The 27,427-nt window shown below is 35.8% G+C and overlaps 1 protein-coding gene across 2 annotated transcripts in view; it reads right to left on the bottom strand.

Moving 5' to 3' along the window:
• The window catches only part of PRKCB (protein kinase C beta), a 634,931-nt gene that overhangs the window by 260,405 nt on the left and 347,099 nt on the right, over positions 1–27,427 (bottom strand). For both annotated transcript variants that reach the window (XM_031945586.1, XM_031945585.1), the window contains exons 6-7: positions 13,747–13,903; positions 11,343–11,477 (exon numbers count right to left, since the gene is read on the bottom strand). In XM_031945586.1, the coding sequence (XP_031801446.1) occupies positions 11,343–11,477; positions 13,747–13,903 (292 nt within the window). The remainder of the gene's footprint in view (positions 1–11,342; positions 11,478–13,746; positions 13,904–27,427) is intronic.

Below are 27,427 nucleotides of genomic sequence, written 5' to 3'. Positions count from 1 at the left end.
GTACAGTACCCTAGCTGCTCCCATCAGAGCTGTAAAGAAATATTAGAATAACAAGAAAGAATTAAAGAAGAATCACAGAATGCACACTGCAGTGAGCCATATAGCCATTTTAAATGCTTTTAGAGAATGACTGACGGACTCAAGTGAACCTCTGAAGCACAGGAAAGTTATGGGTGCATTTTTAGAGTTCTTGCAAGACTCTGATAAAGATGCATGGTCTCCCTATTATCCTAACCACTGGGAAAGTGACTGGAGAGAATGATGTATGTAATTATCTTTTTCTTTTGCCTAGGAATCTTAGACACTGTGGCTATGTCTGGTTCTTCCTTGGTGGCTAAGAGTCAGCCTTCAGTTAGCTAAATTTGTAATAATAAGTCCTACTTTAGTCAGATTGATTGCATCTTTGATACAGCACCCATCTCATCAATCTCAGGGATGACACAAAAGGCACCATGGATCTAGCTTCTTTTCTTCTTCTTCCTATGTTACTGATGGTTCACAGATTAAAGGTACAGCTTCATGAACAACAGAATGGTTTCCCAGAGTGTATTACAACAAGATTATCCCATTCACATCACCTTAACTGCATCTCAGGCCAGTAAATTATGCCCCACACTCCCAACCAGAGCATGTTGCCTTCTGGCCATCCATATTTTTGTTCCATGTAAATTGGCAATCAAGACATGCCCTCCTTGTAAGAGATGAAATGTGCATGGCCTTCCTGAGAAGGAAAATTAGGAAAAAAGTACCTACAATTAGGCAGTTGCCTTGAAAGAAATAGAGAGTCCCCTACTGGAAGATTATAGGTACCTTAAGAGATAGTCCTTAATGATATTTGGACTCCATAGGAGAAAATGCATGCAATTCAGGTCAGAAAGATCTGGATTAAAATTGTAGACTTTTATATAGTGCTTTAAGATTTACAACGCACCTTATATGGATTATTTCATTTGATATAACAAAGGGAGCAGATGGAAGTTGCCTTTAATCAATGAGTTTTAGCAATTATATTCAACACCAAATTGGAAAGAAGAAATAATTGGGAAGTTGTTGAACAAAGAGCTAAAAAACTGAATTTTAGAACTTTGGGCTCCATCTTAATGTAACATAGTCACTGACTGGACAAAAAAAAACAGAGAAGGAGAAGTTTCAGTCAGGAGTTTAGCAAAAATGTCATTAAGGAGCACAAAAATCTCAAACTAACAGAATTAAAGACAAGTACATATGGGGGCCCATAATCTCCAAATGTGTTAGAGCTTTAAAATGATCAAAGTCTTTGTTTCTGTTTCAATGCCACTGACCAACCAGGATCAATAATGGTAGATAAGCACAGCCTGCTAATATCTTGAGAGTTGAAATCAGAAGGGAATAAGATAAGGATTTCTGGAACAGAGAAGGTAGACTAGAACAGGAAAAGATTGGATAGCATAGAATAGGATAAATAAGATAGGTTAGAATAACTTATAGGATAGCATAGCATAGGATACCATGGAATAGGATAGTATAGCATAGTATAAAATAGAATAGGATAGCAGAACATAGCACAGGATACCATAAATGGAATAGGATAGCATTGGATAAAACAGAATAAAACAGCATAGAATAGGATAGACAGGATAGTATTTCAAATTAATTCAATATACATTTGTTAGATGGCATTTTATAAAAGGTATCTAAGGAAGATTTTTTTAAAAAATCCAGTCTATCTTTCAAGTGAATTTTTTTTTTACAGTATTCTAAATTACCATCAATATGAAAACATCTGGAAGTTTAGCATCATGAAGGTCACAATCTGGATAACTGACAGTCCCAGTTAATCCTGTCATGAAACGGAATCTCCTGGAGGGTAAAACATCCAGATGTGCAGCCCTGGGTGGCTCAAACATCCTTATGGCTGATTCAGTTTTGTACTTTTTATCCAAATGTTTTGTTTACATATAATGAAGAGGGAAAAAGATTGAGTCATATGAGTTTACTTGGTAGACAAGCTGGGCTTAGGAAGGGAAAAAAAATAAACATCCAATTTATTTCTAGATTCAGGAAAGGCTCAAGGGAGAAGGGAGAAATCAATTAAAAGAGAGTTATCTTTTCAGGAATATTAAAAGACTAACAGGGCATCTGAATGATACAGTGGATAGCTCACAAGACCTGATGTCAGGAAGACCCAAGTTCAAATCCAGCCTGTATAGTCCTGTATGCCTCAGTTTCTAAATCTGTAAAAATGAGCTAAAGAAGGAAATGGCAAACCATTCAGTATCTTTGCCAAGAAAACCCCAAATGGGGTCATGAATAATTGGACACGACTGAGGACTAAACAACAAATTACTAATCCTCTTAAAAGTTTTCTGAAATTACAATAACAGACCATAAGAAACATGATTAAAATCCCAGGTTTTCATCATGGATCACACAAGGAGATGCTCTTCACTTTCCCTAATACATATTTTCATCTCTTTCCTTCTTATAGTCCCTGTCTCATTCACAGAAACTTAACTGAAATAAGTGTGTGGTCTCCCTCTCTGCATTTTCCTTTCTCCTCATTTCTTTGTCCTCTCTCTTCTCTGCTCCTCTTGGTCACACAGAACCAACTCTTTATTTCCTTAATGTTCTCTCTGTTTCCCTGTCTTTTCCCCACCTCTCCCCTAATCAAATGTCAGCACTGAGATCCATTCTCTTTTTCTTCCTTGTTTTTCTCCTTTTATCCTGTCACCTCTGTCTATGTTAGGAATCTGAGCAGAACAACCCAAGCTCATGGCCACTTAGGAGTTGGGCAAATCAGTATACTGGCTTGCTACATTAGAAATGATCTAAGACTGAGTAGCTGAACAAGGTGAAGCAAACCTGATAAAAGAATATCTAAAAAAATCATATCAACAGGAAATCACATTATGAGCCAAACTTAGAAAGAACAGCAGCAAGAGCAAGGAAGAGTTCAGAGTATTTCAACAAGAACTCATTGACAATAGGACTCATCATCTCATCAAGGCTATTATCCACCATCATCCCACCTTTCTGTAACATTTTACATTTTTAAATCATTTTCCTAAAAACAACCCTGTGAGGTAGGCAGAACAGGTATTTATTGTCCTTCTTTTATAAGGCTTAGAAAGAAAAAGGAGTTTTGTCAAAGGCCATATTCTATTCTTGATAAATTTGGGTAAGAGGTCCATTGTTAAGATGTTTTACTTGATAGATTAGGCATGTGCTGATATTTTAAAAATCATGTCCAATATATTTATTATCTTTATCATGAGCAAAGCGATTTACTTGCAGAATGCTGATACTCACTTTTATATAACAGATATGTTTATGTAAAGTTGAATATAAGTCATTTTTTTAAAAAATCAACTTCTCTCTCAAATTGGAGGAGGTGGCTACTGAAAATAATTTATTTGTAAAGTGAATTTTTCTATAAACAAGAATCACTCCCTGAATTAATTCTCTAGGGCAACTAAGTAGTGCATTGAATAGAGTAGTGGGCCTGGAGTCAGGAAGACTCATCTTCCCAAGTTCAAATCTGTTCTCAAAACTTACTAGCTGTGAGTCTTCAAGTCACTTAACCTTGTTTACCTCAGTTTCCTCATCCATAAAAATGAGCTGGAGAAAGAAATGGCAAGCTACTTGAGTATCTTTGCCTAGAAAACCCCAAATGGGGATCATAAAAAGTCAGATGCAACTAAAAAAATGACTGAAAAAAAAAAACAGCAAATTGATCCTCTTTGTTAAATTAAGCTATTTATATGATATATGTGAATTTATGATCTATATGTATACATATATGATATAATAAGGTAATTTATTCTCTATGTGTAATTCTCAGGACTGTGCCTTATGAGAAATGGTATGTAAGCATGGGTATCCTTTTATAATATGTGAAGAATTTTAAATTTGTGAGAAGCAAAACTGATAGAACCTTAGAAAGGTGGTAGACTAATGATAGCTGGAGGAACAATGTCAGGGCATCACCTTTGAATGAAAAGGGGAATCTGCAAATGGAGTCTAAAGAGAAATATGAAGAACCTTAATGGGTTCCTTTTCTCTTGTTATAACAGAAGCTATGTGGTCAGGTGAAGTTAATCCAAAAATGAACAACAGCTCCATGGCTAGGTAAAAGTTATTTTAGGATGATTCCTTGTACAATTTAGCAATTACCTGCTCTGTGATTCTGTTTAGTGCTTTTAAAAAAATCCTTCTAAGAAATCCAATTTCTGTATCAAGATGAGCTGACAAGGAGAAAAAGTATGAGCATGGAGAGTTGAGAAAGAGTGGACAGTGAGCAGCAGCATGCCACAGAGAAATACAAAAGAAGCTCCTCCACAAGAGCTTAGGAGATGATGTAAGGCAGAGCTTCTTAAACTTTTTTCCACCCCTGACCTCTTTTCATCTGAGAAATTTTTAACACGACCCTGAGTAAATAGATATAAAAAATAGCTATATAAACCAAACATCTCCTGATAATAAATCATAAAGAAATTTATTTTAAAATGACTTAGAATACATAAATGTTTACCATTTATAAAATATGAAAGAAAATTTGTATGCTGAGATGGATTTGCTTGTTTATTTTTACATAAAGAATTAAATCTTTGCAGAATATTTGACACATTTTACTACTGCCAAATTTTTCACGACCCCCACATTCAGTTACAGTATTCCATATGGAGTTGCAACATAAGAGTTTTTTTTTAAAAGCTTTGATCTAAGGTATATTGTTATTGCTTGTCCTTCATTCTCAAAGAAGAGGTGATTCCGTGACATGTAAGTGATTTGGATTTAAGTGAGGGAAAGCTGTGTAAAGTCACCTGCCTCACTTTACCCTCCAGAGCCATCTGGGTTCAGTGGCAAGATGTAGATCAGAATGACTGGAGATGGCCCTGGATGCAGTGGAAGACCTTGGCTTTTTTAGGCTAAGATTTTTAACAGGTCCCAGTTTGACCAATGCAATGCTCAATCAGTAATTAAGACTAGGCATGAAATGAGGCAGAGAATGGCCTCTTTCACCTAGTCAAAAAACAAACAAACAAAAACATATATCAATCTGGGAGGAATTAAGATATGAGACAGAAGAGAAAAAAGACGTTCCCTACACACACACACACACACACACACACACACACATAGGGGGATGGAAACTTATTCATCTCCATTCCCACCAGCATCCTGTTTCTTCACAGAAACACATTTTAAACATCCATTGGTCTACTTTGTTGTAGGTCAGAAGATCGGAAGTCCTGTAATAAGTTGTAAAGATGTAGGAGTAAAAGGCTTAAATCACCAATTGACTTAAATTAAGAAAATATTCAGTCAATGCATTTCATCTGACCTCGGGCTGAGCTCCAGTTCAATCTTTCTGAGCAGAGATAAGGAGAGGAACATTTTTTTTCAGTTGGGCTTTATCTATAGAACAGATATCTACACTGAAGCAACAAAATGTTATTCCACTGTGCCTAGCATTGGATAGACTCTTCCTCTGAGTCACTTTCCCTCATTTACTGCAGATGTTTAGATACAAAAACCATCAAACCATTTCCCTTTGCTTTATTCCAGGAAAATCCTGTGACAAGGAAAATAATTTGGCTTTTCCTTTGCAGTGGCTTAAAAAATAACATTAAAAAATTACCAGATTTCCTTGCAAAGTGGTCATACCTTTTATCCCAATTTCTCAGCACTTAAATAAGAGTTTCACCATTTTTTCATATGAAAGAAACTAGTCAGAGCCAGCAGTGGGAGGCAGATGATAAAGGAAGCAAAGAATATGCAAGGGCATTGGGGAGAAATGAGGGGGAGGGCAGGGAGAAGATAGGGGTAAAGGAGAAATATAAGTTCTGCTCAAGAAATGTTTGTGTATATCTAGAGATTCTATTCAGCACTAAATCAAAATGTGACCATCACATAATTGACTACAATTACTTGAGTCAATAGATCACAGAATGCTAAACTGTTAACACTGGAACAGTCCTAAGGAAATAGAACTCACAAGTACAAAGAGGCTTAACCCTATTTTGTTCATTCCACTCTTTTTATAGATGAGGAAACTAAGCCCAGAGATAGAAAGAGACTTTTTCAAGAGGATGCAGCCCATAGGGGACAGAACTAGGATTAAAATTCAAAAGTCTCTTCATTCCTAATTTATCACTTTTTTCATTCCTTAATGGGTTGATTTGCTTCTGTCTAGGCCTGTGATTTCATCTCTGTAAGGCCATCTGTCTCACACTCAAACAGAAACAGACACAAATTGACTTAGAAAAACACAAATTAACATCTATGTTGTATTGTGTTTTTAGTTTCCTTTTTAAAAAATTTCCCAAGTACATTTTGATCTGGTTTGGGCCAAACTTGAAAGGCCCCTTTTGGGCTGGTACTGAGTATCTGAGTAGGGAATTACCACTTGTGGTACTAAAAAGTTTAGTGATTTTCCTATGGTAACACAGCCAGAATTTGTCAGAGGCAACAACCCAGGTATACCCGAGTCAATTTTCATTTAATAACCAGTTATGGATATATCACAATCCTCTATTAAGGATATTACTAGTTCCCTATATCATTCCATCCAGTGATCAACCAGGTAAGCAGGACTTAATCCATGTGTCTTATCATCTGCCCTGCTATTGATCAATCCTGCCTCCAATAGTGACCTGGCAGCCTGGATCTTTAGAGATCAAACCCCATCCTTTACCTATCCCTCCCCTTCAGGTGAAAGAAAAAACTCACCTTTGGAATTCTGCTCCAGGGCTGGGTGATGGGTAATAACAAACTCATCTAACTCACTACCTATAGTCAGCTACAATCCATGCTTCACTTTCTATCTAGTCATTTACCAGGAAACCACTTATTTACTCTGGTAACCTGCCATTTACCTTGCTTCCAATATGGTAAGTTCCCCTCTGTCTCTGGAAAAGGAATTAAATCAACATTGATCCTCAAAAAGGCTACTTTTTGTCAATCCACTACTCTATAGCTCTGTTCACAATCTCTGTGACTCCTCTGACCAAGATTCTCTTCTCTGGCTAACACTATGCATTGTTTCCTCCTGTTAAGAGTAGGCTTGGGGGTAGGGGCTATCTCACTTTTTGTTTTTGTATCTTCAATGTCTAATAAAGTACCTTATACATGGTAGATTTTCTTTTCCTTCAATTCATTTATCCTCCTTCAAAATCTCATTGTTGCATAAATGTGACTTTGGGTTCATACAGGTTTAAAGAGCAAATACTGGTAGGTCCTTCCTACAAATCTTGAAGGACTATGAATGGGAGCCTCTCAATGAACTGTGCAAGGCTGTCATCTGAAAATCAACAAGCAAACTTCAGCAAGGCTCATCAAAAAGTGAATTTCTGACCACAGTCATTCATGAAGATCATCTGCTAAAGGACTGGTGTTCTATCTGTCCGAACTGTCCAAACTGACAAAATGCCAGTTCCTTTGAGACAGTCAGAAATATGGGGCTAAATGTTTAACAACTGGCTCTCCAGAAGGAAAAAGTACACTAGACACACTTAAGTTTTATCTATACTAACCTTTTCTTCATCCCTTTCTTCAGTCTAGGACAATCAACAAAAACAACAAATTAAGCCTTGATCTATCCAGTGGTTCTCAAAGTCTGGTCCAGAGCATCCTGGAAATCTCTGAAATCCTTTCAGAGAGTCTACAAATTCATAATTAGTTTTTATTTTTAATGTGATAAATATCTATAACTATAAACCACATAAACAAAAACTCTTTGGACAGATCCTCAGTCATTTTTAATAGGATAAAGATATTGAGAACAAAAATTTGAGGACCACTGATTCTATAGCATCTGCCAAGATATAAATTTTCATTGAAAATTTAGTAGTGATGTATGCCCTTCTACAGATTAATAGACTCATATAGTCAGAAGAGACCTTCGAAATCATTTAGGCTAAGCCCCTTATTCTACAGAATAGTGATCAGAGGTAAAGTAATTTGATCCAGGTTCCACAGAAAGGAATTTAGAAAGGATAATTTACAAGAAACAAGGAAAGGAACAAGAGGACAGGACTAGGAAAACTGGGCCCCTGTCCTAATTGTTCCACTAATTTGGACCCAACTTTGGGCAAATAAGTCAGTTGTTTATCCTGCTTCTTATTTATTGCATCTTTGAAATGGGGACAGAGAGGTGAATTTTGATGAGTGAATAGTGGTGCTGGTGAATAGAGAGATGCTTTTGGAGAGCCAAGAAGACTTAGATTTAAGTCCAACTTCTGATACCTACTGGCTATGTGATCCTGGTGAAGACCCTTAACCTTCTTGCCCCACATAACTCTCAAAATGATAATCTGCAGAGCAGTTGCTAATCTGCCCCGGGAGATGAAGTTTCCTCCATGGGAATTCCCTAATCCAGTAAAATCACAGTTCCTTTGCTCCTTAAAAAAATTTAGGGAGTTGGGATTATTATTGATAAGATTTTTGTTTGCACTAACATCTTATGTTCTACAGTGCCTTCCATTTGAACATCTTATGTTTCAAGGTTCCTTCTAGCTCAAATACTTTTTTAAAGTTTTTTTCAACTTTAAAAATTAATATATTTAATATATTGTCTACTTAATTTGTGAAGGGCAACAGAACTTGACCCTCTAGTTTTAAACTCTATATCATAAGTTCTCAGAGTCAAAATTTTGGGTCCGGCAGGAATGTCCACAAAGTATTTTGGCAAATGCCAATTCTCATTAATGAAGCTAGAAGTTAACAAAAGGGAAGTGATCTATTGGTCTCTTCCCTAGCAACTTTCAAATGGCTAATCTGGACACAAGTGGCTGAATTGTCATAGAACGATAGAGCAAGAACTGGAAGGGACCTCAGGGAAAAGCTAATTTGACTCTTATTTTAGAGAAAAGCAAACTTAGCCTCAGAAGCAGAGAGATTACTCTAAGGTAACAGAGTTCAAATGGCAGAAGGAGGATTTGACCCTCAGTCTTCTAAACTCAAATTGCAATGCTATTTCCCTTTTGCTTTGCTGTCATATCCCAAGTACCTCATTCAGTGAGCAGCCTGCACTGTTACTCAGGCTGGGGAAGAGTGAGGAGACAGATCTCATTTCAAGCTTTTCTTCTGAGCATTCTGCAAAAAAAAGTCCCTGCGCTCTTAGATAATCAAAGAGGGGCTCAGGTAGCAAAGTGGAACATGTGGGGATATGTTGGGGTCTGTGCCATTTGCAGGGAAGGTGAACCTCGTTTCATGGAAATTGTGGCTCTGGGGGACTTCAGCATCAGAGAGGGAAATTAAAATGGCATACATCCTGCTGAGAAAGCAGTCAGGAAAATGAATAAACCTATTCAGGAAAGGCTTCTTAGACCTACTGTGCTCATCTTCTGGATGGTAACAAGTGACAGTAATTGCAGGCTTTGGACAGAGTCTCATAGGGGACTGAAGGCAACCCATAATCAGTGTTTCTTTGAGGCCCTGGTTCCAGAAGCCAGTGTCAAAGTGAATTATTCATACTAACTCCCCTCTTTTGCTACCTCTTAAACAGCTACCAATAGGGATTTGATGGGTTCCTACTGTGTAATTAGCAGGAGGGTAAGGAATTCTAGATGTGGGAGTAAAGCTAGAGGACTTCAGCACAAAAAAGATGACAAGATATCACCTGTGAAGTCCTTTCAGGCTGAATCAGTCATCTACTTTATGGCATTCTTGGGAAGAATGAACCTACAGTTTGACCACTTCTAAAAATAATACTAAGGTCTAATCCTGTTACAACCGTAGTGTACCTATTTCACAGATGAAGGAACTGAGACACAAAGAAAGCTGATGATTTCCTTGCTATCTCTTATCATCCAGTGACTGACAGGCTTAAACATTCTAGACCAACATCCTTTCCATTTCACCACAGATCTAACAATAGTAATGCAAGTTCAAATAACACTTTACAAAGTTACATCTATCATCTCATTTAGCCACTCCAACAATTCTGGAAGACTTTAGTACATGGATTATTGTGTCCATTTTACAAATGAAAAGACAGAAGCTCAGTGGTAAAAATGACTTGCCTACTGCCACATAACTAAGAGTAGGATTTGAATCCAGATCTTATGACTTCAGGTTGCGCCCCATTTCCTTAAATCTTGTTCACACTTTTCTATCGAAAGCTCTTTTGTTCATTCATTAAATACTTATTAAGTGCCCGCTTTGGGCAGACACTGTACTAAGTGCTAGATCACACAGTAAGGGTTTGACATGTTTAAAAAGTAGCTCATCATAATTTCCCCTAAATCCATCCTCCTCCAAGTTTCCCTATCTTTGCTGAGGGCAGTCATATAGGTTTTCAACAGTGATGTCATCTTTGCTTTCCCTTTGAGTTCACCATTCATATGCATCCAAGTACCAAATTTTATACTCTCTCTACTTATACACCATTTTTCAAATATGTTCTCCTCTTTTTAATTATGTTACTTTAGGTCAGCCCTGTATCACCTCTTACTTATAGTACTGCACTAGTCTCTTAATGATCTCCCTATCCCCCATTTTTTTCTTCTCCAAATCTATTGGCCACAAAGCTATCAAGTTATTATTCCTAGAACTCAAAAATCTATTATATCTAGGATCTGGTAGATTAGTTGTTGCTGAGGTCAATTTCACCTCTGCACTTTTGTACCAACTAACCTCCCCAACTTTTCCTAGAAGGAGCACTTTCTTCACCTCTATCTGATTTGAATCCCTAAATTCCTCCTGGACCCAGCTAACCTGCTACCTCCTGGATGAAGACTTTCTTGCTTTTTCCAGGATATTGTACTCTCACTGTCCTTGAAGGATCATATAAAATCAAAATACAAAATCTTATGTATTTATCTATGTATAGTTTCCTTCCTTTAGCTAAAATATGAGCTCCATGAAGTATAAGATTGATTCTTTTCTTTCCCCAGCACCTAGTGCAATGTTCACACACAGTAAGTGCTTAAATGAATTAAGCACTTAATTTAATTAAGCATGGTTAAGAGTTTGTTGAATTGAATTGTTTCAAAAGCACTTATATTTCTCACTTTATTCAATTGATCCTCTCAATAGCAATACGTTTTTTTTAATCCCCATTTTACAGATGAGAAAAACAAGGCTCAGAAAGATAAAGGGACTTGTGCAAAATCATTGGTGAATAAACTGAAACCAGGATTTAAATCCAGAATTTTCAGTTTCCAAGTCCAGTATTTTTCCACTGGAAAGTGGCTTGTTCCTGTTCCATTTGCAGATTTAAAAAAGAAAAGATTGAAAGAAACTCAATATTACCTCTTTCTTACTTTAATCCCTGGACTTGAGAGAGAAAAACTGCATGTAATATTGGGTCATTATGGCCTCTTAGCTGTGGCTTTTGAAAAAATAAAAGCATTTCTCACCATCCATCAACACCAGCTTTCTGCAGCTCTGAAATCCCAAAGGACAAGGACCCCATGAAGTCATTCCTGCTGGTCAGATCCCAGTCCCAAATCTCCACAGAAAGTCGTCTGTCTTTGTCAGCTTCTTTCAGTTGACTACAAAGAAAAAAAAAGATTTTTATAAGACGTTGTCTTATATTATGAAGGTAAGAATCATAAAAATTTAGCCTTTTATAGGCATACAAAGTACTCTCTCACAATCACCCTCTTGAGGTAATTATGGTTCTCCCCATTTTATAGACTGGGTAAGTTGAGATATCAAAGACAGACAAAAATGCACAGCTATTAAGTTTTAATTCCACTGAATTTCCTTGACATTTCCTAGGCGAGTTATAAAGAACAAGAAAAAATGCGTGCAGTAACATTTTTGATGGCCTTGTTACCTATACATCAAGGCTTTCACCTTCTACAACCTTTTATCTTCTAGGGCTTTAAATGAATTTGGAACATAGGACTGCTACTAGGAATGATACAAAGAGAAGGGCATAAAACTGAATTATAAACTAGATGGCTTCTAAATAAATATGTCTTCTCTAATTAGAGAAATTATAAATCAATCAAGAGTAGAACAGGAAGAATTCTGTGCTTGCATTCAGGATCTGAGTTCAAATGCTGATCTCCCACTACCTACTATGATGTATCATCTTGGGTAATTTTCATAGGATTTCAATCTATGAATAGATCTTATAGTTAGCGAGTCATTCATATTCTGTACAGTTTCTCTATATCTTAAATAAGGAAACTGAAGTAAATAATCTCTAAAGTTCTTTACAATTCTGAATCCAAACTTGGGACCATGGCAAAAGCGGGGTGGGCAAGAGTACTGCGAATAACTGCAAAGAATATGACTTGAGGGGTCATATGTGGAAGGTAACTAAGGAAGTCTGGGAATAGGTAGGAAAAAATATAAGGAACAATGAATAGAGATCCCAGGGGATGAGCTTAGGTCTATAATAAAGAAAACACTTCCTAACAATTAGAATTACCTAAAAATGACAGAGGCTATCTTGGGAGGCAGTAGGTTCTGCCATTAGAGGTCTTCAAGAAAAAGCTTGATGGCCATTGTTTAGAGAAATAGAGATCGGGGTTCTTGATTACAAAGAAATTGGACTAAATTTACTTAAAATTTTACTTCTAACTCTAAAATGCTTTGATTCTGTGGAGAACATTAAAGATGGTGAGGAAAACAAGTCACATCAGGAATTGTTAGGGAAAAGAAAATATTTGGCTTGGAAAACAGAAGATTTAATCACAATCTTCAGATATTTTAAAGACTATCTGTCTTTAGATAGATGTAGAAGAGGCCATACATTTTTTGTTTTGCTTGGGGCCCAAAGGAAGGACTTGATAAGACTTCAGAAAGGCAGATTTTTTTAATATTCCTTTTAAGTAGAATGGTTTAAAATTGGAATAGGCATTCTCAAGAGGAAATGATCTCCACATATTTGGAAATGTTCTTTGAGGATGGAATAGTTAGGATTTCTCTTTCAATAAGAGATAGAAACCTCCAAGTTCCTCCATCTAGCATGACATATTAATTCTATACAAACCCATCAAGTATTAATAAAGTTGCTTTGAAACACCCAACTCTGTCTCAAGTGAAATGTAAGGAAAGAAGGGAGGATTTTCCTTTTTAAGCCAGAAAAATTGAGGAGAATTAGAGAATAAACCCTACAAACTAGACACAGACTGGTAGAAATAATATTGCAGAAACACACAAAAGAGAACATAATCCCTGGAGTTCTGGAGGATAGCCAATAAAAGTTGAAGGAAAAAAAAGAGAGCTCTTGAAGAATTGATGGAAGAACATGTAACAGATTTAGAATGAGAAGCCAGGGATGGATTGCAATTTGGAGGAAGACCTGTGTCAATGAGATCAGGAATGTTCCAGACTCTTGAGTCATAAGACAGACAATCAAAGAGCAGGGAGATTAGATTTGGCTAGTTTTCTTCCAAACCATTTCTTCATAATGACTTTTTGAGAACCTATTCTGGGAATTAAGAAAATGACTTCATATTCATTGATACATGAGATTCTATCATCTATTGTCCAGTTTGAGAAGGGGCTGTACCAACTGGTATCTTTCACAGATTTAAAGATAAGGAAAAACTTACTAGCAATTAGAACTATCCAAAAATTTAATAGCCTGCCTTGAGAAGTAGTTGAGTTCTGTCTATTTGAGAGAAGGGCTGAGGAACTTGATTGGGAGGAGTGAGATGGGAGAATGGAGAGGAAAGAGACAGCCAGACAAACAGAAACAGATACATACAAAGAAATAAAGAGACAAGGTAATTCAGACCCCCAAATCTTAGGGATCTGAAGCCAATTTCTCCTAACCTATGCAACTAGAATTATAATACTTACAATTTAAAAGTCTCATTCCACTCAGGGTTGAGGGAACACTTGATGGTTTTGGTCTTCTGCTTGCTCTCACTCTTGGGATCAGGGATGAGTTTCAGTTTTACATAAGGATCTGATAAACCATTAGGATCCATAGGGACTAGATTTTTTGCATCTCTTACTGAAAAAAAAAGAAAAAGAGAAAATTAGGATTTGACACAGACAATGCAAAGCAAAAACATTATTATTAGCATCATCATTATTATTTTTCTATCTGGGAGGAATCTTCGAGACAACTTCATTCAAACTCTTCACTTTATAGATGAAGGAAAAGACATCAAGTGTAAGAACTGGGATTTCCTGTTTCAGTCCAGTACCGTTTCAGTCAGATTGCTGAAATTTGACATTTTGAGACATGACTAAGCACTGGCTCTTTCTGATAACTAATCCTTGGTCTCATGACCCAGGACAAATAGCTTAATAGGAAAGAGGATATGTCCTCCATCTTTTCCAGATTCCATTTGATCTCAAACTTACTTACCCCAGTGAAAATAGCAAAGTAATATACTCTGGGTAGTGACAGAAGAGTAAGGATTTAGAACTGGGACCAGAATGTGGCAGGGTGCAGTGACAGACAGGCAGTAGATTGTCCAAACACCCATTGGCCCCATCCAGTTCCTTGGGTTTTAAATCCATCACTTCAAGTGTCAGCCCTACCTGGTCCAAACCTCCCTTCTTATTCATTAAACTGGGCCAGAGTTCTATTCCCGACAGCCTCAGATCAACCTCTACCTCTTCTCAGCTGAGGAACTCTACCAAACAGACTGAAAACCAAATTGTTTTCTCATCCTATACCTGATATTATCATATTTTCCCTGAGCTTGGCCCCTTTCAAGTACTGTTATCATTTCTCCAAATATCCTATCCTGGGGTAGATTTTCCAAATTCAGAAAGGCCCATTTCCCAGATTCTAGTTTTGATTCTGTACAAATAGGCCCTCTTGTTACTCTTACATTAATGGGGTTGACAGAAGAGTAGCAATAGTAACATGACACACCCATGGCAGCCCATTTGTCATTTCACACACATGTACAGATACATATCCAATTGAAGAAGGAAAAATCTATTTTCAGCATGAGGGAAAGCATGAGAAATATCCCCTTTTTCTTAAAGACTTACTATCTAATGAAGACTAAAAAGTGTCCTTTTATATCCAGAGCATACAAATATATCTCCTAAAACCAAGATTAATTACTAATAGGGATTCTGGATGTATAAGGATGTAAGCACTATGGATTACATGTATCATGTACACACCAAGCATATGTGATATTACTGATAAGTGATGGTGACCCCATCATATGTATGCGTGTTGTAAGCTGTATTTTGGCACATGTATACCATTCCTGCTCTGTTTCTTCTACGTGTCAGGAACATGGTACATACACATTGCATGTCCATACCATGTCACAAAGTGTCCCATTTGGAGTTCTCCTGACAAAGATTCTAAAGTGGTTTGCCATTTCTTTCGTCAGCTCATTATATAGATGAGGAAACTAAGGCAAACAGGATGAAGTGACTTGCCTGGGGTCATACATCTATCCACCGAGCTCCCTAACTGTCCATTCATAGGATGCCCATGTGCTATGTATCTATTTCATTTACATGTAATAGGAATAATATGAAAAGGTGTGTATTCTGGATAGTAGGCTTGAGAAGGATATATGGGCCATGCATACGTAATATGCACCTTGCTGGATGCTAGATTGTCTAATTGGGGGGATCCAGTAAGGTTCCCCTAGACTCAATTTGCAGATTCCTCTTTCCATTCAATGATTCCCTGACATTGTTCTTCCAGCCATCATTACTCTAGCACAGGTAGGAGGTACAATATAAAAAGCAGACGACCTGTAGGAAGCCCTGAATTCAAATCTGATCTCATTATTTACTAGTTATATGACCTCTGACTTAACCTTTGTCTGCCTCATCCATAAAACAAGGATAATAACAGCATTTACCTCCCATGGTGGTTGTGAAAATCAAATGACTTAATGTATGTAAAATGTCTTGCAGACCATAAAGTGCTATATAAAAGTGGGTTATCATCTTCATCATCATTGTTGTTAGTATTATTACTATTCTTAAGTGCACAGCATTCATTGTGTTCTTGATAAAGGATATGGTCCTTCGTATGTCTATCAGTCAATATGTCAAAAACCTGAACAGAATACCAAAAATGGCTTGGATAGTCACTTTTATAAATAACTGGCAATTTACAGTTGTGTAATTCTACAAAGCTTACAAAATTCTTCCTTCACATAGATATTCAAATAAATTTATGGTGTAGGTAGCACAAGCATTATTATAATCCTAATTTTAAAAAGAAGGAAATGGAAATTTCAGCAAAATGAAATTATTTCCATTCATTCTATAAGGCTAAATTAAATGTCTACTATATGTCAGGGACTAGAGACTCAGAGACAAAGTGAAACAGTCCCTGTCCCTAAGGAGTTTGTATTATATTGGGGAAAACAATGGAAATACAGAAAATTAACACAAATATGTAATTAGTCAAGGGGAGGCATTAACAACTATGAGGAATCAGGATAGGAAACCTGCAGAAGATAGAATCTGAGGTAAAAACTGAAGGCTCAAAAGGATGGAGATAAGGTAGAAGTGTTTTCCAGGCTTGGGAAGGGGGTCTATACAAAAGGTTCAGAGATGGGAAACAGAATGTTATATATAAGGGCTATATATAAGGAAAGCAAGCAGGCTTGATTAGAATATCTGTATTTTCTAGCCAAATGTCTAGGATAGTAATCCTATAAAGACTAAGTTCCTGGAGAAGACAAGAGGGTTTAGGACCAGAGGTTTAAATAGATCTGGCTTTGACAAAGAGTCACTTTTCCTTTTAGGCTGGAGGGTTGGGGAGAAGAAAAGGAGCATATTTTGAAGTACAGATCTTATAAGAGGCAGGAACTCATGAATGATATCCTCAATGTTTTCAATAAAATATTTGACAAGATATTAATATAAGCATTGAAGAGCTGCCCAATTGAGACTGTGCAACAAAAATGTAATGGGCCCTAATTTTCATTGTTGTGATACTTCCTTTATTGCTATTCAGTAGTACATGAGAATCCCCAGAGGTGGGACTTGTAAAGGGTTGAACAATGACTGGACAAAGTGGCAAGGGTTTCCAGGACAGAGAATAAAGCTGACCTGCCCATGATCAAATATCTAGTGTCAAAGACAGGGTTAAAATGTAAATTTCTGAATTTCAGATTCGGTGCTTTATCTATACCTTAAAAATCTGCAGAATTTAGCACAGACTAGATATACCTGATTTAGATTTAATTTTAAAGTCTCTCAAGAGGAGAAAACTGTATTTTACATCTTGTATTGAGGATTCATCACTCACCTTTAATTCACTAGAGAGTAGGCTCCCACTATCTCAGAAGAATTAGGATCAAAGTATATAATCCTAGTCATTCCAGTAAAGTAGGCAGAAAAATGTGGCACTTAAAATCCAGTTTCCTAAAGTTCCCTAGGGTCTTGGATAATGAATGCTAAAGATACAAGGAAAGGGTTGAGATTATAGAAGCAGAGAAAAAGAATCACAAAATTTATGAGTTAAAAGGAAAGCCAAATGTTCTATCTTAGATCAGGGCTATCCTTTTCATTAAGAATCTAAGCCAACCAATCCAATAGGGATATATTAGAATCAGCTTTTACTGGTTCATATGAGCTATTTGTTAAATGTTCATTGTGAGCATTTGTACCTCAAAGAACAACAAAACAAATTAGGAGTTGATTTAGGAAAATGATGGAGAAAATGCTAATACTTCAGACTAAATTTAAAATGGTGTTGTGGTTATTTTTTTTCTGGGGAGGTAATTATTAAATCTTCACTTGCATATCTCATAACTTCAATCCATACATGACTGAGATTCCTTTTTACAACATACTCAACAAGCAATCATCAGATCTTTGCTTAAAGCCTCAATAGAGGGGGATCCACTACTTCCCAAGACATCCCATTCCACATTAAACTTTTTTGTCTAAATTTTCTTTTGTACACCTTCTGCTATTCAAGGTCAAGTGGAACAATTATATTGCCTTTTCAATGCGATATCCCTTCCAAAATATGAAGATAAATGATTATATTTTCTATCCCTAAATGTCATCTCTTCATCATACTGAAGATCTCTGATTTTTTAATGGATCAATCAATCAAGAAATTAAGTGTCTACTAAGTGCCAGATAGTGTTCTAGGCATTATACAGAGACAAAAGTGAAAAGTGTATATTTTACCCTTTCTCTTCCCTCTCATTAAACTGGCCTATTAATACCTTATAGGGGCACTAGTTGAAAACATCAATAACTGTATCTATTCTCCCCCAAACTTCTTGCCAATGCTCCTTTCCCACCCTCAGCTAATCACAGTTCTTTCCATCCCCTACCATCAGGTTTGAGTAATTAACACATGAGCCTATGAAAATAAAGGCATTTACTATTATTCTTAGTACCACTGAGAGATTCATGCAGATTGGTTATATACAGGTGCAATTGCAGGTCATTTACAATTCTAAAGCTTCCTCCTTGCTTGTGATCCATTCTAGGATCCTGCCTTATATGGCTTCTCACTTCCATTGGTTATATCTTCTTAAGGGTACCATGCTCTCAACTAGTTTGTCAGGCAAGGAAATGAGAGTTCCCAGTCTTGAGTTCCTTGATCCAGGATGAGAATACATAGTTTTAGTGATTACTTCCCTTTACTTATTAGAGGGAGACAGGTAATTTTTATGTAAAAATTACCAAATTTGATACCATTTCTTCCCTCCCAAGGTCCCTATTTCTCCTCAGAAAAATAAGCATAATAAAATTGTTGTCACTTATTTTAAAGGGCTACTGGGGGAAAAGTGTTTTATATATTATTAAAATCACTAAACAATACTTGATATATCAATTCATGTAGAGGTGGGTGGAACTTCAAAAAAGAAAAGCAAACCAGATTGCACCCATTGACAGAACACCTTCTTTTGGATAACTACAATTCACATTTCTATAGAGCTTTACAGTTTACAATGTTCTTTCCTTACAATAACTCTATGAGATAGGTTATGTAAGAATTATCTCCATTTGATAGCGAAAGAGGGAAAAGATTTGAAAGATTACCTAACCAGGCCAATGTGACACAATTAAGTGGAACTGAGATTCCAAACAAGTTGCTATGATACTAAGCACAATGATTTTTCTTTGGTACCATATGTAGTAGGAACAATATATTCACCCTGTCCCCATGCTATTTTTCCCCTTAAAAACTATTGAGACCATTCTCAGATCTCGATTATCTCACTGACTAGAGAGAGGCCCAACGATTGATAGGGCTTTCTAGTCACTTGAATACAAAGCAGCCATGAGAAATTCCAAGTGTTGTCTTTAATATTTGGTTGGAAGAACATGATGGATAATTCAGGCAAATGAGCTTCACTAAGCTAAATCAACATGAGGTATCCTCAGTGCCTACCTTAATGAAAATCTTTTGCTAAAGTTAAATGAATCTTCTTTTGTTAACTGAATGATCTCTGAATGTCTCATTTTTTCCCCAATATTGAACTTAAACTATCCAGAGACTGTTTGGAGTCAGGGCCAATCCAAAATACTATCATACACAAAGATACATACATCATTGTGTGTGTGTGTAAAGAGACAGAGAATTATCCCTTTTAGGAAGTTGGACATTCTCTGCACTTCTATTTCAACTGAGTTTTTCATAATGGAAAATTTCCCACCCATCCTCTTCACTTAGACTATACCATAAAAACCATTCACAAAATAATACCCTTATACAAGTCATAAAATCTATTCGAATTCAAACATATTAAATACCATACCATGATAAGAAATAGAATTATAAAATGAAAGGTAAAGTTAATGATATAGTCTGCATCCTATATGCAGTACTGTATAGTAAACTTGACACAGATGTGCAATGTGTTGCCCTTCCCCACACACTCCACCTACCCTTTATCACTGGCAATTGGCTGTGCAAATTTTTTTAAAAGAAACAATGAAGTGATATTTAAACAGTGGCTTCCTTTTTTCCCTTCATATATCTTAGGATAGGAAGCAATACTATCCTAAATTAGTTTTGGAAATTCAAAAAAAATCTTGAAGTATTTAGATTCATCTTTTCAATGCAAGAAAAATTCACTCAAATGATGAAATGTTTCTGCCAACTGTTTCATTGTGAATCTTTTTAGGTTGACCTCAAGTTCTGAATCTTCCCTTTCTTCTTCTATAATCTTTGCTACTAACAGCTCAATCAGAACCTCATTCAACAGTTTTCCAAAATATTCAATCCACTCCTCCACATCATTCTCATCCATTTCTAACTCCAGTTCTTGTGCTAATTTTACAATCTTGTTACTCACTTCTTCAAATGCTTCATCATTGTCTCATCCACAAGTCAGAAATGAACTGTAGGCATACCATTTTCCAAACTTTCTTCATATATGCTTCTGTTGCATCATCCCACACATTTCAGAATTCTTTACATAAAGCCAAATTTGCATAATATGAATTTACATAAAGCAAGAACTGTCTGTGTATATGCATATTTAGACACACATAATATATACATCCATGTATAAAATATATACATGTGATATATATATATGTTTATCATGAAAACAGAGATATTTGTCTAATAAACTGGCATTAAATCAAAATATTCAATTCCATATCTATACAATGAATGCAACTAGCATTTTCATTTAAACATTTCAGTAGCTGACCTTAAGATATCTATGTTTTTAAACCACATAAAATTCATTCTCCAAATGGAGAATTATTCAACAAGCTACCAGTGGTTCAAAGGACACTGATAAATGTATTTAAAAAAACATTGAATTTTGATAAGACCTGGGTTTGAACCCCAAGCACTTTTCAATACCTGTATGATCTAGAACAAATTACTTGTCCACATTTTGACTCTCAGCTTCATCATCAGTTTAAAAAACGAGATTGAACTAGAAGATTTCTAAAGCCCCTTCCAGATCAAAACCAATGATTTTGTGTGCTGCTTTCTAGGAGATAGAATTTGGAATGTAACATCTAACACATGGGGAGCTAAATAAAGATAGGATTTGAGAAGATTTATGGCATCAGAAACTCACTGTCTGAGTGATTGGCAGCACATTTCCAAATAAAAACCTAACAGTTTGCTTCTTCCTAGTAGAACAAAGGTTAGTTTCTGAGAGATCCCTTTTCATTTTTCTTCCTTATAAGTTGACACTGCAACAAAGACAACCTGTTTGAGACATTTGGTTTGTTCTTCCCTTTTCTTTATCTCAGAAATTCATAGTAACCTTATGGTGCCCCTTGTACAACAAGAAAATGTGTTACACACTTAAGCTGTCAATGTCTCAGCAAGTGATATTGTCTCAAATACAGATCTTTGAGAAGAATGACTAGAAATAATGTCCCCTTGTGAGGATAGTTCACTTCCCCTGTTTAACTCTCTGTCTCTCTAATCACTATTTCTGTTCTTGGACTGATCAGTTTCTTATGGGAAAATGTTGGCAGCTCCTGGGAGCTGTCCAGTGCTGAACGTCACTTGGAGAGTAAAGCAAAGACAGCAGGGTCAGAGTCTTCTCCAAGGCCATCTGGTTGAACTCCTCATTTCACAGACAGATGGATGACTGAGGCATAGAAAGCTTATATGACTTGCTAGAGGTCAGGAAGGTAATATCAGAGGGCATTTGACTCGGGTCTTCTGACTCCAGACCTAGAACTTATCATTTTGGATATTAAACATTATGTACAACCTTTTTGCTCAAGTTCAAAATCATCTGGATATACTTGGTTTCCTTGAATTCTACATTGGAAAGCTTATTCCTTAATGACCCTGGGACTCCTTTGTCACTGCATTGCTGAATTGTTTTTTCTGCTCACAGATAGAATGTGATAGTGTGAGTGAAAGAGTAGAGGAAGAGTATAAAACTTGGAGTCACAGGATTTGTATTTGAGTCTTGATTCTGCTTCTTAACCCCTTGTGTAACAGTGATAAAGTCAATTAGCTTTACTGGGCCTCCATTTCCTTAATTATGAAATCAAGGCATTAGACTAAATATTTACCAATGACTCATCTCTTCCTTGTTTTTAATCCTTTTAAAATGATACTGTACTATTGATAACTTTCTTTACCCTTTGAGACTGGCTAACAAGTGCAATCAATGCCATAGTACTTTGGGCCACAGATATTATCCTTAAGCAGTACATATAGGTAGATCTTCAGAACCCATGCACAAGCAAGATTCTCTGGCCTAAGTTGAATTCAATTTTCATGATGTTGTAATGCTCCAGCAAATATGGCTTAGAACCAACAAACATTACAATTCATCTAGTTCAATGTAGACGTGGGTGTGTGTGTGTGTGTGTATGTGTGTGTGTGTAGATTGACAAAGACAAAAAGACAGAGACAGGGATGGTAGATAAATAGCTAGAAAGACAGACAGATCTAGATATATAAACAAGGAAAAATCCATAAAAGATTATTCTCATTTAACAATAGGAAAAACCAAAACCCAACACACCCAGAGCAGGAATAAATATTCAGTGTGCCTGGTCATGAGATGCTTTCCCAGTAGAATCAGGGGTAAAGCAAGAGTACTCCTTTCCTCTATTATTTGAAATAGCTTTAAAAACGGTAGATACATTAATGAAGCAAGAGTTAAAATTATATCTATAGATATTATCAAGACAGAAAGAAACTAATTTCCTTTTTCTGGTCACATGACATACCTTTAAAAACATCAGAGATTAGCAGGAGAAAAAAAATACATAAATCTATAAAGATCATCAAGATTTCTTTATACTACCAACAAAACCCAAGAAAAACTAAAAAAGAGAAACTCCATTCAAAATAAATACGAAATGCATAAAATAGCTTATATTTAACCTAACGAGACACACAAGATTCATATAAATATAACTATTCTTTACTGAAATAGAGACAAATGATTGAATAGATAATCACTGCTAATGGTTAGACTGTGACAATGCAGTAATTTACAGATTTTATGCTATACCAATCAAAAGAAGATGATTTAATATAACAGAATTCATTTGCAAGAACCAAAGGTCTAGAGTCTCAAAAGAAAGAAAAAGAAAACAGTATGAATGAAGGGTATGTGAAATTCCCATACTTCAAATAATATTTTAAGACAGTAATCAACAAGACAACTTGAAACTAGTAAAATTCTATATTTTCCATAAAAGCCTTCTCTGATTTCTTCCAACCCCCAAACATAAGTAATCTTTAACTCAGATCTCTGGGAGCTCTCTCTCTCTCTTCCTTTCCTGGATATTTTTATCCTATTCTGAATTACATTTATTTTTATAAATATTATCTTCCCTAAAATGATATAGGCTCATTAGAGTCAAAGGCCATGTCAGTCCTTCATTTTTGTATTTATTTTTTAGTATTTCCTAAAATAACAGGTTTTAGAGCAGAAAAGAACATGAGTGGTCACCTAGTCCAAAATTCTAATTTTATTAATGAAAAAAAACTTGTTAAATAAAAGGGACTGGTATCCCACACCTTCAGGAGAAGTTGGCAGGAATGAGAAAATTACATTCTCTTTACTCTTATTCTAGTTCTCTTCTTGTCTCTAAGTCTCTTTAGGTTCCACAAGCTCTTTAGGTGCTTGTGATTTTCAACTTCAAGAGAGTAAAGATGTGAACATATGAACCCCACTTCAGAAGGGAGGAAAAGACTCAGGAAAGAAGCTGTTTTGAGAGGAGTTGGCAGTCTCCATCATATTCTTATCTCTAGCTCCCTATTGTACAGACTGTAGAACTCCTCCTTGGACGTGTAGAACTGTCTCTCTCAGCTGAACTGAGTTACCTCATTGCCACTGGGGAAGCTCCTTCCTTTTGTAATTCTGGTATATATTACCATACGTATATTTTATCTGATTTCTTCTTTGTTGTTGTTGTTGATTTGGATGGGTTTCTTTGATATTTGCTATGTGTGTTCATAGATATAGAGTCTGATGCTCTTTTTCCCTCCAATAATGAAAGAAAAATCCAAAGTTAACTTAAATCTAAAAATGATGAACAATATTTAAGGGAATTATAAATAAATTATATTTAAGGAAATTATCAATAGATGTGATTTTAGCCCATCACTCCCTTTGTTTCTTTGAAGAAAGCAAAGTGGCTAAAATCTTACTCCATTTCCCTGTTTTCTTTCCTAATGGGAATTATAGTCTCTCTTAGAGAAGGGTGGAAGAAGAAAAAGCTAGAAATATCTATTCTTCTTCCCTTTGAGCAACACAATAATATACCTATATGGCATATGAAAGAGTAGGAGATAGCTCTCGAAACACATGAGCTTTGCCATGTAAGCATTTTTTTAAGTTTGCTAGTTGACTGAAATTAGTGTATAACAATTTCAATCCTAGTCCAAAATGTAGCCATTATTCTTTAGAAGGAGGTTAACTTTTAAATAAATTTTGTGTATACATATGTGTACCACTCATGTATATTAGGTGATATATATTCAATGTTGGCATGTATATTGCACATATACATATGTGTTATATATTGTATGTATATGCATGTGTTAATTATGTGTGTGCAAATATATACATATATCAATATAACAAAGCAGATACTCAGTGAGGACTTACATTAATGTCAGAAAGATCTGGGTTGCAATCCTGTCTTTAACAGATATTATCTTTGTGATTCTTGGCAAATCACTTAACCTTTCATTATTATTAAGCAGCTCAAACTAACTGGTGATGAGCCTTGGGAGAAAAGCTTCCTCATAAGGAGTTCCCCATAAAAATGAAAAAAAAAAGTACAGATATACCTATTTGCATACATATATAAGTATATTTATTTATTTTTCCATTTATTCTGTACACTCACATATACAAATTAATGCACATATAAGTGCACATATATGTGTGTTTGTATATACACAAAGATACATATTCAGAAATAGAGAAAATTATTATAGGTTATATCCTGTTTTGTTTTTTAATATAACATGTGGGGGTGGGGAGTGAAGCTGTTTGGGGGGCTAATACATTATGAACACATGATGGACAATGGGAACTAAAATCCAAAGAGACAGTTTTTTTTTTCATTCTTTATGTTTCATTAGGTAAAGACCTACTGACCAAAGTTAACAGAGCAATGCTAAGCAGAATATGGGGTAAGGAAGGAAATCTCCCTGGAATCTATTTGGCAGGAATCACTTTGATTTTCTTGGTTAGATGTCTCTTCACTATCTTTGTTGAAATCCAGCCAGGCCAGATGGCACAAAATGCTGTACATGATATGGAAACATTTGGCAATTTTTTCCCTGTCAGATATGTGTGAGAGCAGTGAAGAAATGGGTCCTCTGATTTCTGCAACTGTCATCTTTCTTAATGAGGAGATATAGCATTAATGCAAACCATTTACAAACTGGTTTTACCTAAGTCTATTTTAGGTGATAGATGAGACCCCAGAAAATTGATCTACTCATGTTTGAGGGCTTCATATTGATAAAAAGCTGTGTGCAGGTGTGTATGTCCCAACAAAATTAATTTCTCATGGAGGTCACAGCAGTAGAACAAGTCAGACTCCATAGTTCATCAAGAAGAATAACATAGAATGGAAATTATCTCTCGTACTCTTACTTAAAAAGTACAAACTCACTCTCAGTTCATTAAGCAACAAAAAAGTATATTAATTTCTTGCTTGAACAGTTCTTCTGATCTTCAATGGCCATTGTGTTAATATAAGGCATGTAGAAATTAGGTGAGTTGGATGTAAGATAGCTTTAAAATATAGAGGAGTTAGGGGGCAGCTAGGTGACACAGTGAATAGCACATCAGCCCTGAAGTCAGGAGGACCCGAGTTCAAATCTAGCCTCAGACACTTAACACTTCCTAGATATGTGATCCTGGGTGAGTCACTTAACTCCAATTGCCTCAGGAAAAAAAAAAGCAATAAATAAAAATAAGATGTAGAGGAATTGATTAATAACTGATTGCATCAGAATAATAAAGAGGAGATAGACTTAAATACAATGCATAACAGAATTTTACAGTCAAAATGTTACCTCCAACCCTTTCACACAATATTATAAATTTTTAGTCATTCCATAAAATCAGCCTCTAGACAAATGAAGCCTTCTATTGACTTAATACTCATGGATCTCAAAATACTTTTTAACACTGTCATCTGTGAATTTCCCACTAGCAGTTTGTCATCTGGAAATAATCAGCCTTGCAAATATATGACAAATGTGGCTCGCAAATTGAATGACTTTGCCTTAACCCTATTAATGTGACTACTCTTCCTTTTCCTTATATATGAACTCATAAATTAAACTAAAGGAGGTGAGGAATGAGGAAGGGAACTGGTAAAAAGAGGATCTGTTCAAAAAGCTGTGTCTTGGTCCTTTGCTAATCGTTCAAATTCCTACTCTGCTTTATAAATAATAATGACTTGCCTAGAGTTACACAGCCATCATAATACAAATAAATGAGGAAGTAACACTCAGTGAGTAAAGGGTTTAGAAGTATAACATTATTAGTTTTCATTTTTTTACTATTGAGGCTCCAAGACACACTAGTGCAAGTACCTGCAGCAGCAAAACTATACATTGTTGGTATCTTTCTAGGGTGAAAGGCACACTGAGTACTCCACTATCCCACATCATCAACCTTGCAGACAGAAAGTGAATCAAAAATCAGAATGGAGGTGAAGTAGAGGAGAAAGTGCTAGTTTTTCCTGATCCTGCTTCACTAACCCAACAGCAGTAACTATAATATTAAAAGCAAAAAAAGTGATTTTGGGGATCAGTGTTACTGTTTCATGCATTCAGTGATGGGAGTTTCTGGAAAGCATGAAAGCTTCAGTTAGAAATGTTTTTCTGAGAGTTCCAGTGTGTAGAAATCAGCAAATAAACTATACAATCTAAATATTTCTCAAAAACACCTCTCCAGATGTTTTAAATGTGGTTTCTAAGACTACTGTTTATTTAAAGAAGAACTCAGTCTCAGAAAATTAAAATCAACAAACATTTATTAAATTATATGCAAGTTATTATACTAGATCCTGAGAGTATAAAGGAAAAAATGAAAGCACTCATGCCCTTGGAGAACTTACATTTTACTTGGATGATATACATACAAAAATAAGCGTGATTCATGAAAACTGAGAAGAGAGCACACTAGTATCTGAAAGAATCAGAAGAATACCTGGAAGAATGCTTCACAGAGCAGATGACTTCTAAGTTGAATTTTGATGGAAAATAAGAATTCTGGGAGGCAGAGATAACAGAGGAATATTCTTCAAGCTTTAAGGTAGGATTTGTGTGATTATATCAAGTCAGGAGATAAATTTCTAAATTCAGAGAAGAGCCTGTGATCCAATATGGTTGCGATGTAGAATTAATGAAGTAGAATAAAATTAATAATGATTATGATGATAATAATTTATACACCATTTACTAAATGCTTTATAACTATTATCTCATTTGAGCTTCACAACAATCTTTAAAGGTAAGGGATATGATTATCCCATTTTATAGATGAGACAACTTGGACAAATAGAGGTGAACTGACCTATACAGAGTAAATATGAGGACAGATTTGACTCAGATCATTCTGACTTCTATCCATTACAGTTTCTA

This window comes from Sarcophilus harrisii, chromosome 1 (assembly GCF_902635505.1).
Source record: "Sarcophilus harrisii chromosome 1, mSarHar1.11, whole genome shotgun sequence".
Classification (NCBI taxonomy): Eukaryota; Metazoa; Chordata; class Mammalia; order Dasyuromorphia; family Dasyuridae; genus Sarcophilus; species Sarcophilus harrisii.
This window is presented reverse-complemented; position numbering and strand designations above follow the sequence as displayed.